Source organism: Coregonus lavaretus (assembly GCF_964263955.1).
Source record: "Coregonus lavaretus genome assembly, contig: HAP1_SCAFFOLD_4208, whole genome shotgun sequence".
NCBI classification, from domain to species: Eukaryota; Metazoa; Chordata; class Actinopteri; order Salmoniformes; family Salmonidae; genus Coregonus; species Coregonus lavaretus.
The window spans coordinates 38,755-52,843 of NW_028162286.1; the positions used below are offsets into that span (position 1 = coordinate 38,755).

The 14,089-nt window shown below is 47.0% G+C and overlaps 1 protein-coding gene across 1 annotated transcript; it reads left to right on the top strand.

The window, feature by feature from the left end:
* Nucleotides 1-2,432: 2,432 nt before the first annotated feature.
* LOC311119385 (uncharacterized protein) lies at nucleotides 2,433-13,241 on the top strand (the record flags this gene model as incomplete). The annotated part of the gene is made up of 12 exons (XM_084194092.1): nucleotides 2,433-2,616; nucleotides 5,901-6,047; nucleotides 6,317-6,359; nucleotides 8,852-8,947; nucleotides 9,770-9,882; nucleotides 10,315-10,390; nucleotides 10,488-10,678; nucleotides 10,807-10,859; nucleotides 10,970-11,061; nucleotides 12,065-12,907; nucleotides 13,045-13,079; nucleotides 13,183-13,241. Coding segments are annotated over exons 2-12 (1,668 nt in total), but the record flags the coding sequence as incomplete, so codon positions are not given.
* Between the last annotated feature and the right edge of the window lie 848 nt (nucleotides 13,242-14,089).

Here is a 14,089-nt window from a genome sequence, read left to right on the forward strand (position 1 = left end):
TGGAACTCTGAAAGAAACATCTCACAGTTGGAACTCTGAAAGAAACATCTCACAGTTGGAACTCTGAAAGAAACATCTCACAGTTGGAACTCTGAAAGAAACATCTCACAGTTGGAACTCTGAAAGAAACATCTCACAGTTGGAACTCTGAAAGAAACATCTCACAGTTGGAACTCTGAAAGAAACATCTGACAGTTGGATGTGTGTGCTAGAGAGACAGCCATCAATAGATTGCATGTTTGGCCTATGACCGTTGGATCAGCCTGCAAGAGGTAGCAGGGTCTTTATTCCTGTCCAGGTCAGAAAGAGTAGGCCCATTCACCCACAAACACACACACCTCTTCCCGAGTGGTGCAGTGGTCTAAGGCACTGCATCTCAGTGCTAGAGGCGTCACTACAGACCCTGGTTTGATTCCAGGCTGTATCACAATCCGGCTGTGATTGTGAGTCCCATATATCAGCGCACAATTGGCCCAGCGTTGGCCGGGGTAGGTCGTCGTTGTAAATAAGAATTTGTTCTTAACTGACTTGCCTAGTTAAATAAAAAATTAAAGGCTTTATTGGCATGGGAAACATATGTTAACATTGCCAAAGCAAGTGAAATAGATAATAAACAAAAGTGAAATAAACAATAATAAAAAAAAATGAACAGTAAACATTACACTCACAGAAGTTCCAGAAGAATAAAGACATTTCTCTCTCTCTCTCTCTCTCTCTCTCTCTCTCTCTCTCTCTCTCTCTCTCTCTCTCTCTCTCTCTCTCTCTCTCTCTCTCTCTCTCTCTCTCTCTCTCTCTCTCTTCTCTCTCTCTCTCTCTCTCTCTCTCTCTCTCTCTCTCTCTCTCTCTCTCATCTCTCTTTCTCTACCTCTCTCTGTCTCACTCTGTCTGTTCTGTGTAAAGAGGTCAGACTGGGACCTCTAGTGGAGAGTTGAAGTGTTGTGCCTCGCTCACTGGACTCTGACAGCTTTGTGTCCATTATCAGAGATTAGCTGCAAATCACAGACATTAATCAGTTCAATATCTAGTTTTGATTTACATTTGATTGAGTTGTTAACTAACGTGAATTCAAAGTGAAATCAACAAAAACATTTACCATCTAATTAGATTCAGGGTAAAGGTTAAAGAAAGACAACAATTCCCAAAATGTATTTATGTTGATGACTTTTTGCAAATCCAATCAGTTTTTCGACGTTGATTCCAACGTCATTACATATGATTTTTTTGTTGGTGTTGAAATGACGTGGAAACGACATTAATTCAACCAGTTTTCAACCAGGGTTTTAATCATTCCTCTCAGTCTCTCATAGAGTTCATGTGTGTCTGCAGTATCCATCAGGGTGGAGACAGACTGACAAACGGAGGGCCGGACAGATTGAAAGGTTTTGTTGTTCAACCCGTTCTGTCCAGCGTTCAGGAAGTTCAGTAATCAGGGAAACTCTCTATGGTTTTGTGGCCCAGCAGCATTGTTGGGCTAAGTGAAAGGGGTGTGATTGTGTCCGCTATCATATTCCCATTTCATAAAATACACATAGCTGCTGTTGTCCTATGGTCCAACCTCATGTCACAACCCAACCCCCATGTTTAAACCTCATGACCCCAGCCACAGTCAAGTCAGTTGACTTGACACAATATCACAGAATTTCTCATGATATTGCTTTCACAGCGAGCAAAGTGACGTGTTATTTCCCATCAGAAATGTATATCCTAATAGCGATCACTGCAATTGTGTCTGCCGATGTTTTATCACACAATTCTGATTCATAGTACATCTCAAGTAGAGCTAGGAGGGGAAACTGGATAATTGTGTCCGCAGTCCACCCCATTTGTAACTATAGGAGTAATAACTGGTATGATAACGAAACATTTGGAGAAATGCCCAATCAGCATGCACGTATCTAAAACCTCAAAATACCTTTTCCACCTTCAGAGCAAGTCTGCTAATCCTCTCAAATTATAAGATTACTTGATACGGTTACATCTCAAGTAGAAAAAGTAATACAAATCATTATTTATTTAGTTGTATTCTATAGTCACTCAATCATAACTCCATGTTTATAGACCCTGATGTCATTTTGAGTTTTTTTATTGTACATATTTTTTTTATCTCTGCCTCTTTTACGTCTGAAATGTAAGAGTGAAAAGTTTATTGCATGGCACTGTGTGTTTGAGTTTCCCTATTGCCTCTCTCTGCTCTCTGGTTTTAATAAATCTGGTTGGTCCGGTTTTTGCAGGATTTCTGCAGAACCGGAATATCCAGGGAGAACTGGCCTGGGCATCCGTGTTTGTGTTCTCTAGGACTGCTCCGACCTGTTTCCCTGAGGTGGAGATGGGGGAGGGGTGGGAGGTGGGGGGGGTTCAGGCTCTCTCTCTCTCTCTCTCTCGCTCTCTCTCTCTCGCTCTCTCTCTCTCTCTCTCTCTCTCTATTGCTCTATCCATCTCTGTCTCTGGCACTGAACAACCAGCTCTACAGGGCTAAGGAGGAGAAGGATTCTCATTCTGATCGGAGCAGAAGGGACAGACTGCGAGTTATTGACAGACAGAAGGATAGACAGACAGACAGACAGACAGACAGACAGACAGACGGAGTGACGGGTCCCTGGTGGGACCTGGGAAGAGGTGAGTGTGCCTGCTGACAGTGTGTGGTGGGGAGCTGGGGCCTGTGAGGTTGGGATGGGTTGGTGGGTGGGTGGGCCGGTGGCAGTAGGCAAGCTGGGCAGGAGAGCCTATTCATTAGCATATGGGAAAGGACTGTTTCCTTATGTGTTCTTCTCATTCATTCCTCATTAGAAATGGAGAAACGAGAATAAATAGAGAATGGATGGAAATTAGGATTTATCTGTATGATGAAGGACAGGACGATATTACATTGCATTATTTACAGGACAAACTGCCACTTCTATATATTTATGGTTAATGTTATCTTCTTCCTAATTGCATCTTGCATTGATTGAACCATACACGCAGAGGTCACACTCCTTTCTAAAACACAACATGTTTTTTGAATAACAAAATAGTGTAGTGAAGTGTGCATCGTTCACATTGAATTTGTCAGATGATGGGAAAATGGTTTGTGGATTAACAGCTTGATTGATGGATTAACGGTGAGCTAATGATCTTTGTGTTCGTTGGGGCAGAGTAGGTGACAGAACATGAAGGGAACAGTTAGGTACTGTACTCTGTGCACTTTCCACAGAGCACCGATATTAACATGTTGTGACAATAACCTACTGTTGGGTCTATGTCTATTTCCCAACACCATGTTGTACAGGATTGCAGGATTAAAGGGGCAATCTGGGATTTGTACATCCATTTTTGACTATTTAAAACTGGGTTAACTATCATTTTGATCTCATGGAGGTCCTTGCATCAATAGCTCTGTCGATGAATATAAGCAGGGGTGCAACTTTCACTGGGGACGGGGGGACGGGGGACGGGGGGACATGTAATAATAATAATTATTCCCCCCGCACTTCTAAAACCAAAGTTGCGCCCCTGAATATAAGAATAGTTATCTTCCCCATCCCCAACTGTTTTTCGATTCCTGGATTTCCCTTTTAATGGCAGGAACCATATAACTGAATCTATATATCTATTTCTGTAGCCTTGTCACCTGCTGTCGTTGACTATGTGTCTGTCATTGTCTCATTTTGGCCAATGCGTTCCAAATCTTTGATGGATCAGGCTTCATTCACACGGTGTGCAGAAGGCTGTAGTTTTAAATGTGTCTCACAGATAACTCCTCCCTGTCTCCTTTCACACGACAGCCTCCTCTAACTGTCTTGAGCTCTGCAACTCCTACTTTGTTTTCAAACATAATTCTGCAGTCCACAGCTACACAGCTAATTAGTACACATTTCTGCTCTAGAGGTGTACATACATTTAGACCTGTGGGATAGATACAGCACAGGTACATTGATTTGGATACGAGTAATTCAGGCCTATTGATCTGTGAACTCTGAAAAATGGGTAAATTATTGATAACTGAAAATGGACCTTTACCTAGATCAATTTTTGTAAAAAGCCCAATGTGTGATATATACAATATGCAATGTATGTAATACGTGTGTATGTTAAAGTTTGAACTGAGAGCTTGTTAGGCAACACTCTGTCAGCAGGGAAATACAGACCGTTGGACAGACAGGTCTTCTCTTGCTTTGCTGCAACATTTGGGACAGTTAGACAACGTATCCCAACATGCTGGCTCTGAGAACGGCTCTGATCAAAAATGCTTAATAGTGCTTAGTGTGTGTCGACACACCCTCACGCATCTCCCCTTTTACTGGGATTCAAACAGAGACAAAAGACATAGAAAGAAATAGAGAAGAAGAAAGCCTAAGTCAAAAATAAATATTTTAGTTATTATTATTGTGTGACTTCAGAGTTGTTCCCGCTTCAATTTCTCAAAAACAGCTACACAAGCCCTCTGAATGTCCGTGGAATAGTCAACTGCACAGCTCCTCACAGAACCTACTGCGCTGCTCCTCTATAGATGTTATAGTCTACTGCACTGCTCCTCTATAGATGTTATAGTCTACTGTACTGCCCCTCTATAGATGTTATAGTCTACTGTACTGCTCCTCTATAGATGTTATAGTCTACTGTACTGCTCCTCTATAGATGTTATAGTCTACTGTACTGCTCCTCTATAGATGTTATAGTCTACTGTCCTGCTCCTCTATAGATGTTATAGTCTACTGTCCTGCTCCTCTATAGATGTTATAGTCTACTGTACTGCTCCTCTATAGATGTTATAGTCTACTGTCCTGCTCCTCTATAGATGTTATAGTCTACTGTCCTGCTCCTCTATAGATGTTATAGTCTACTGTCCTGCTCCTCTATAGATGTTATAGTCTACTGTCCTGCCCCTCTATAGATGTTATAGTCTACTGTACTGCTCCTCTATAGATGTTATAGTCTACTGTCCTACTGTACTGCTCCTCTATAGATGTTATAGTCTACTGTCCTGCTCCTCTATAGATGTTATAGTCTACTGTCCTGCTCCTCTATAGATGTTATAGTCTACTGTACTGCTCCTCTCATACATGTTATGTTTCATGGTCTAATTGTAAGGATACCACATGACAGGACTGCGGTGTCAATTTACAGCAAATTATGGAGATTTCATCAAGAATGTTCCCTATTCTATGATTTATATGTAGACCTCTAGAACATTGGAGAGGGAAGTCTACCAACATGTCTTAATGATTCACTCACTCACTCACTCACTCACTCACTCACTCACTCACTCACTCACTCACTCACTCACTCACTCACTCACTCACTGTCAAGGGTGCTGAAGGTGGGTGTGGTGCAGGAATCAAGCACAGGATGCAGAAACTAAGTCCAAAAGACTTTAGTGAAAATATACACGTAGTACACGAGCCCAACAAGCCCGGAGGCGAAATAAAGGCGCACTAACATGTGGGAAAAACCTATCCAAAACAACGGAGGGAAACACGTAGCTCAGAACACCAAACAGAAGAGCAATCACACACAACACCTGACACACACAACGAGAACTAAATAGGACACTAATGAGGACTAACTAGACACAGGTGTACAACATCAAGACAAAACCAAACGAACATGAAACATAGATCGGTGGCAGCTAGTACTCCGGGGACGACGACCGCCGAAACCTGCCCGAACAAGGAGGAGGAGCAGCCTCGGCCGAAACCGTGACACTCACTCACTCACTCACTCACTCACTCACTCACTCACTCTTTCTCACACACACACACATACACACAGACCGTGAAAGAACGTATCATTTCCAATATCTCTGCATAAGTTTGCCTCCTATTTGTGCAGGGCAAGGCCATAACGGCTGCTGTGCTCTGGCGTGCTCTTATGGAAACCTGAACCTACAGTAATCTGCTGTGGTTGGTTTTCTTCCCCAGTTGAGGACATTGCTGCAGTGGATGACGGCTGAGAGAGAGGGGTCCTGTGTAAAAGTCAACTGCGACAGCACAGTGTTTCCATGGCTCTGGAGGGTTTCAACGACCTCCTCCACAAACTGAGGGAAACCCACGACCGAGAGGTCCATAGTGAGTAATCAACCCTCCTACAGTGTCAGTGTTGCTGATACTCTGAGATATGAGTGTGGTACCACACAAGACAACACTATAGAATGAATATTCTAACATGATCTATCTATTTATCAATCTATCTACTCTCTCTCTCTCTCTCTCTCTCTCTCTCTCTCTCTCTCTCTCTCTCTCTCTCTCTCTCTCTCTCTCTCTCTCTCTCTCTCTCTCTCTCTCTCTCTCTCTCTCTCTCTCTCTCTCTCTCTCTCTCTCTCTCTCTCTCTGTGTAGAATGGCATGAGACATTTCAGGAGCTAACCAATAAAAAGGGCTGGTGAGTAAATGCTGAGTCCATTTCAAAACACATTGCTAAAGGGTTATATATTGATATGTGGAAGATGTAGTGGTACCAGGTGGTGAAGGTAGACAACAACACCTCTGTCACATTTATCCTCAACACGGGGGCCCCACAGGGGTGCGTGCTCAGCCCCCTCCTGCACTCCCAGCATGGCCACGTACGTCTCTAACTCAATCATCAAGTTTGCTGATGACACAACAGTGGTAGGCCTCATTACCAACAACGATGAGACAGACTACAGGGAGGAGGTGAGAGCCCTGGCGGAGTGGTGGCAGGAAAATAACTGCTCCCTCAAAGTCAACAAAACGAAGGAGCTGATCGTGGACTACAGGAGACAGCAGAGGGAACACGCCCACATCCACATCGCCGCAGTGGAGAGGGTTAAAAGCTTAAAGTTCCTCGGCATGCACATCACTGAGGACCTAAAATGGTCCCTACATACCGACAGTGTGGTGAAGAAGGCGCAACATGGCCTCCCGAGTGGCGCAGCGGTCTAAGGCACTGCATAACAGTGCTTGAGGCGACGCTACAGACCCGGGTTCGATCCCAGGCTGTATCACAACCGGCCGTCAGTGGGAGTCACATAGGGTCAGGGGAGGGTTTGGCCGGGGGAGCTTTACTTGGCTCATTGCGATCTAGCGACTTCTTGTGGTGGGCCGGGCACCTGCAGGCTGACTTATGTTGTCAGTTGAACAGTGTTTCCTCCGACACATTGGTGCAGCTGGCTTACGGGTTAAGTGGGCGGGTGTTATGGAGCGCAGTTTAGTGGGTCATGTTTCGGAGGACGCAAGACTCGACCTTCGCCTCTCCTGAGCCTGTTGAGGAGTTGCAGCGATGAGACAAGATTGAAAAAGGGTGTAAAATATAAAATATATATAACTCAGGAGACTGAAGAAATCTGTCTTGGCCCCTAAGACCCTCACGAACTTCTACAGATGCACCATTGAGAGCATCCTGTCGGGCACAACAGCATGGCTCTCCAGAGGGTGACGCGGTCAGCCCAACGCACCATTGGGTGCACACTGTCTGCCCTCCAGGACACCTACAGCACCCGGGGGTCACAGGAAGGCCACGAAGATCATCAAGGACCTCAGCCACCCGAGCCACAGCCTGTTCACCCCGCTGCCACCCAGAAGGCGGGTACAGGTGCATCAAAGCTGGGACCGAAAGACTAATAAACAGCTTCTATCTCCAGGCCGTCAGACTGTTAAACAGTCACCACTAGCTGGCCTCTGCCCAGTACCCTCCAGGCCGTCAGACTGTTAAACAGTCACCACTAGCCGGCCTCTGCCCAGTACCCCTCCAGGCCGTCAGACTGTTAAACAGTCACCACTAGCTGGCCTCTGCCCAGTACCCCTCCAGGCCGTCAGACTGTTAAACAGTCACCACTAGCTGGCCTCTGCCCAGTACCCCTCCAGGCCATCAGACTGTTAAACAGTCACCACTAGCCGGCCTCTGCCCAGTACCCCTCCAGGCCGTCAGACTGTTAAACAGTCACCACTAGCCGGCCTCCGCCCAGTACCCCTCCAGGCCGTCAGACTGTTAAACAGTCACCACTAGCCGGCCTCTGCCCAGTACCCCTCCAGGCCGTCAGACTGTTAAACAGTCACCACTAGCTGGCCTCCGCCCAGTACCCCTCCAGGCCGTCAGACTGTTAAACAGTCACCACTAGCCGGCCTCTGCCCAGTACCCCTCCAGGCCGTCAGACTGTTAAACAGTCACCACTAGCCGGCCTCTGCCCAGTACCCCTCCAGGCCGTCAGACTGTTAAACACTCACCACTAGCTGGCCTCTGCCCAGTACCCCTCCAGGCCGTCAGACTGTTAAACACTCACCACTAGCTGGCCTCTGCCCAGTACCCCTCCAGGCCGTCAGACTGTTAAACACTCACCACTAGCTGGCCTCTGCCCAGTACCCCTCCAGGCCGTCAGACTGTTAAACAGTCACCACTAGCTGGCCTCTGCCCAGTACCCCTCCAGGCCGTCAGACTGTTAAACAGTCACCACTAGCTGGCCTCTGCCCAGTACCCCTCCAGGCCGTCAGACTGTTAAACAGTCACCACTAGCTGGCCTCTGCCCAGTACCCTCCAGGCCGTCAGACTGTTAAACAGTCACCACTAGCTGGCCTCTGCCCAGTACCCTGCCCTGAAACTTAGTCACTGTTACTAGCCGGCTACCACCCGGTACTCTACCCTGCACCTTAGAGACTGCTGCCGTATGTACATAGGGGAACACTGGTTACTTTAATAATGTTTACATAGCTCGTTCTGATATTTCTTAATTCCTTTCTCTTTTTACTTTTTGGATCGTGTGTGTATTGTTGTGTATTGCTACGTATTACTGCACTGTTGGCGCTGGAAACACAGGCGTGTATGCGACCAATAAACTTTGATTTGATTTACTAAAGGGTGATATGTTGATGTGTGGGAGATGTAGTGATTAGTAGTTCTCGGTGTGGTCGTCTAAGTAGTGATACAAAGCGAATGGAGGAGCTCTTCAACAGGAACCAACAGCTGAGAGAGCAGCAGAGGCTACTCACAGACAACATCAAACAGCTGGAAAACAGGTGGGTGGGAGTGCACTGTATGGGCATGTAGCAATGTGTCTGTCTGTGTTTTGGGTATTTTATGTGGCTCAGTTGGTAAAGCATGGCACTTGTAAAGCCATAATTGTGGGTTCGATTCCCGGGACCACCCATATGTAAAATGTATGCACGCATGACTGTCTGTGGCTTTGGATAAAAGCGCCTGCTAAATGACATATATATTATATAATTATAGTATTATATTATTTTTAGTGTGTCTTTGTGTATGCTGTTTTAAAGTAACTGTCCAGTGAAAATCTCACTTTTAATAGTTCATATTCTGTTAACTCATACCCAAATAATGTTGCTGACTCGTCTTCTACTCGTATTTGTAGCCAACGCATGAATTGGAGAATAAAACACTTTAAAAAGGCCACCTCAAACTTGTATCTCAAACAGGCCATTTAAAGAATGCTTGCAATTATTGTAGTTTTTTACTCTGCATTGTTGATAAAGGGCTCGCGAATAAACATTTCACGGTAAAGTCTACACCTGTTACATTCGGTGCATGTGACAAATAAAATTTGATTTGATTGGATATTTCCTCATAGAGAATGATGTCATCCTGCCTCATTGGCTGAGCTGGCCAATCAGCGGTCTACTCGTATCAATATATTTAATGACCGGTATACGCCCACACCATTTCCAACACAGAACATCTGCTTTTTAACATATTTTAATTACCTTTTTGTTTTTAGGAAAAGTATTTCACTCAAGTATTTCACTGGACCGTTACTTTAACACCGGTGTGCCTCTAGCTCAATGTGTGTCAGTGTTTGACCCCCGCTGACCTCTGTGCTGTAGGTTGAGGGCGGGGCTGTGTGACAGGTGTACTGTGACTCAGGATGTGGCCAAGCGTCGGCAGCAGGAGTATGAAACCGCTCAGATCCAGAGCCTCCATCACATCGCCATCCTGGGTAGCTAACAGCTAACACATCACATCAACCCCATCCAGAGTGCGAATTATACCGTGACATCTAGGGGATCTCTATTCTTTTTTTTTGACGGGACCTCCTTTGTGACCCAAAAATGTTTATGGACCTAATTATAGAGTTGTTGCTTAACGGTATGTTTAAAAAAACATTTGGGGGAAAAACCAGTCATGATATTTTCATCTTATTGTCAAACAAACCACTCCAAAAAAAGTTCTGTGCATCTTCGTCCCCTCCAAAATAATTCCAGCATCCAAACAGAGAACTGTGTACTAGCACTACTGATGAGACTCTGGGGTCCCCTTCGCCACATGCCTCTCAAGCATTGTGCAAAGATCCAACTATGCTCCCTGTTTTGTAGCTACAGTGCAGTACTTTAACATTAGCCATGGCCTGGGGGTATTTTTTATTTTGTAGCTGGAGAGATGAACACAATGAAAAAGGAGAACCAGAGGCTGCGAGAGGAAGTCCGGCGTCTGAGAGGGGCACTAGAGTAAGTTATGTATTTCTTACTACATGTGAGTCTGTGTTTTTGATTACCTGTGATTTTATCTTGAGTGTTGGGAGCGTAAACATACTTGTCATTTCAGAGGTCAGAGTGGACATTCCTCCTCCCAGGATGCAACTCCAGAGGTCAGACAGTCTGCTGACCTTTCACCTTCTGCTATGCCACACATCCCTACAGCCATCAGGTCTATTAACCAGCCACCAGTGGGCGCCACTGCAGGGCTGTCCATAGTGAAGACTGAGACGGACCACAGCCTTTATTTTGGAGCTGACGGTGAGAGGAAAGAAAAGACTTTTCGTCGTGAACCTAAAGGATTTACAGTCATTTAATGATAACTCATCATCATCATCACCAGTATAATCATCAGGATTTATTTTCTTCTTGTCTTTTTGAGAAAACAGAGACAGTACCTGAACGTAGACACGTGAGGGGATGGAATGGAAAACAATCCTTTGTAAACAATTTTGTTTGTCTATAAGAAATCGTTAACTAAAAATATCTATCAATATATCACAGGTCAAAATGTCCTCTCTCAGCTACCGTCTCTCTTTTTATCTCACACAGGTATCCCATAAGCCCCTATCCATGTCCAATCCCATCCCATCAGCATCGAGGCCAGAGCACAGTACAGCCAGAGGCAACACTGGGCAGAAGAGGTGAGCAAGTGAGGCAATAACAGCAAATAGAGAAAAGAGAACACATTCACATTCAAAATGTTCCTCTCCTCTCTTACCTCTCTTTCTCCTCTTCCCCTATCCCTCCCTTCTCTTCCTCCTCTTTCCCTCTTCCTCATCCCTCTCTTCCCTTCCCTCTCTTCTCATCCCTCTCCTCTCTTCCCTCTCTTTCCCCTCTTCCCCATCCCTCTCTTCCCTCTCTTCTCTTGCCCCATCCCCTCTCCTCTCTTCCCTCTCTTTCCCCTCTTCCCCCATCCCTCTCTTCCCTCTCTCCTCTCCCCCCATCCCTCTCCTCTCTTCCCTCTCTCCTCTTCCCCCATCCCTCTCCTCTCTTCCCTCTCTCCTCTCCCCCCATCCCTCTCCTCTCTTCCCTCTCCTCCTTCCCCATCCCTCTCTTCCCTCTCTTTCCCCTCTTCCCCATCCCTCTCTTCCCTCTCCTCTCTTCCCTCTCTTCTCTTCCCCCATCCCTCTCTTCCCTCTCTCCTCTCCCCCCATCCCTCTCCTCTCTTCCCTCTCTCTCTTCCTCTTCCCCATCCCTCTCTTCCCTCTCTCCTCTCCCCCCATCCCTCTCCTCTCTTCCCCTCTCTCCTCTTCCCCATCCCTCTCTTCCCTCTCTCCTCTTCCCCATCCCTCTCCTCTCTTCCCTCTCCTCTCTTCCCTCTCTCCTCTTCCCCATCCCTCTCCTCTCTTCCCTCTCTCCTCTTCCCATCCCTCTCCCCTCTTCCCCATCCCTCTCCTCTCTTCCCTCTCTCCTCTTCCCCATCCCTCTCTTCCCTCTCCCCTCTTCCCCCATCCCTCTCCTCTCTTCCCTCTCTCCCTCTTCCCCCATCCCTCTCTTCCCTCTCCTCTCTTCCGTCTCTTCTCTTCCCCCATCCCTCTCTTCCCTCTCCTCTCTTCCCTCTCTTCTCTTCTCTTCCCCCATCCCTCTCTCCTCTTCCCCCTTCCCTCTCTCCTCTTCCCCCTTCCCTCTCTCCTCTCCTCTTAGAGCCCATAGTGTGGAATTGGTTGGCCAGCAGCGCTCCCCTGTCGCTCCCTCCATTCCCCACCACCTGCTTGTCCAAAAGAACAACCCTCTCCCTTCCTCCTCCTCCTCATCCTCCTCATCCACCTCTTCCTCTCTACCTGGAGATGGGAAGCACAGCCGTCACCTGGTCCATGCTCCGTTCCCCTACCGGCCGCGCCCCATCAAGAGTACCCGTCTCTCCCTCCCCTGGCCCATGCCGGAGCACTCTGACTGGGTCACCCTGGCCACCTCTGTGGACGAGTGCTTGGTGTCCCACCCCAACCCTAACCCCAACCTTCCACACTTCCCCAACCTCCAGACCTTGGTCCAGCAGAGCAGCAGCACTGGGCAAGCCTGGCCCAAGCCCAGCCACCCTCACCAAGCCAGCCTGACTAGGAGTTTGTCAGCTGAGCATGGGGAGAGACCAACAGCATGGGTCCAGGACCATGACATGCGGGAGGCGCCGCTCTCATGGAGGGAGGTGGTTGTGCAGCCAGAGAGGGTGTTTGGGGAGTGTCTGAAAGAGGCTGACGCTCCTCTGGACCTGTCTGATCTTGGGAGGTCCAAAAGCAGTAAGTCACTACAGGACAGCAAGCCCAGCCCCAAGCTGCAGGACGTAGAAGGACAGACATCTAACAGGGCAACCAGGACAGACTCCTCGCCACAGAGCCAGGCCTGTCCCCCCTCTTCCTCATCCTCCTCTTCCTCCCCACCTGCTCTTCCCTCATCCTCCTCTTCTACACGTCCCACCAGCCAACAGAGGCAAAGCCCCAGCAACCACAACCTCAAGGTGCTCTACTGGACCCTGCATATATCAATTAGCATGTGAAATAGACATACCATACACACATGTGATTTAGTCATGTAATATGTCTAACCCCATCCACAGGAGGAAGAGCAGTCAGAGAAGGAGGAAGCTGAGGGGAAATAGATCAAAGGACAGGAAAGGACTCTGAGGACAGGAAAGTCCCTGTTCTGACCATCTCACTGCGTCCAGGTACAGGACACCACGACAAAGCTATGTGTACAGGTACAAGGGCATGTACAGGTGTGTCCATGCGTGTGTTAATATGTTCATTGATGTTTATCTGTCATTACAGTGGTGCTCCTTGAGGCTCTGAATTCTGGATTGCAGAAGCAACTTTTCTCCAACGGCAAGGCAAGCGTCTACTCTCCCTATATGTTCACAGTGTATAAACTGAAACTGATCTGAGGTCATTTACAGTTAGTGTCATGTCATTGTTGGACATTTACAGTCAGGGAGCAGCTCAGACCACCAGGAAGTGGAGGGCAGTCTGTCTGAGTCTGTGACAAGCCAGAGATCAAAGAGGACTGGGCTGGACACAGACAAAGAGGGTAAGGATGGAAAGAGAGAGAGAGAAGCTGAGACAGAGCTGCATTTCCTGACAAAATGTCAAAAATATAAAGCAATTAGAGTTTCATTTCGACAAATTTGAAACCATCATTGAAGGTTTTCAAGACCTCTATGATGAGAAAAGGCTACCCATCCTGTTGGGGGAGGACGCAGAGAGCTGTGAGTTGGCATAAGTGTCAGTAGATTGTGTCACTTTCACAGGAAATGTCCCTCTCTTAAGAAGAGAGAGAGAAAGAGCGGATGGGGTAGTGAAACAAAAAAAAAAACACACTGAAACATAAAGCCCATTTTTGTTGTGCCTCTTCCCTTAGCCATTTAAGAAAGAGGAACAAGGCATTGTGGTCCCCCGGAGGACCTCTGTCAGCTGTGTTCCACCCTGACTGCAACGGTGATGACGCCCTCACTGGGACTGGAACAGTGCCAAAGACTTCCATCTGACTGTCGTCCTTAGGGTGCTAGCTAGTGGGCTTCATGAATTTCAATGGAATAACCTTGATAGTGACTAACTAGATAATAGCCTTGTGATCAATACTAAATACTCCTCCAACTGATAAAGAATGTCTTTCACACTGACTTCCCAGCATTGCTGTCGTCTCTGAAGGCCACACAGGGGGAGTCATTCTGCTACGGTG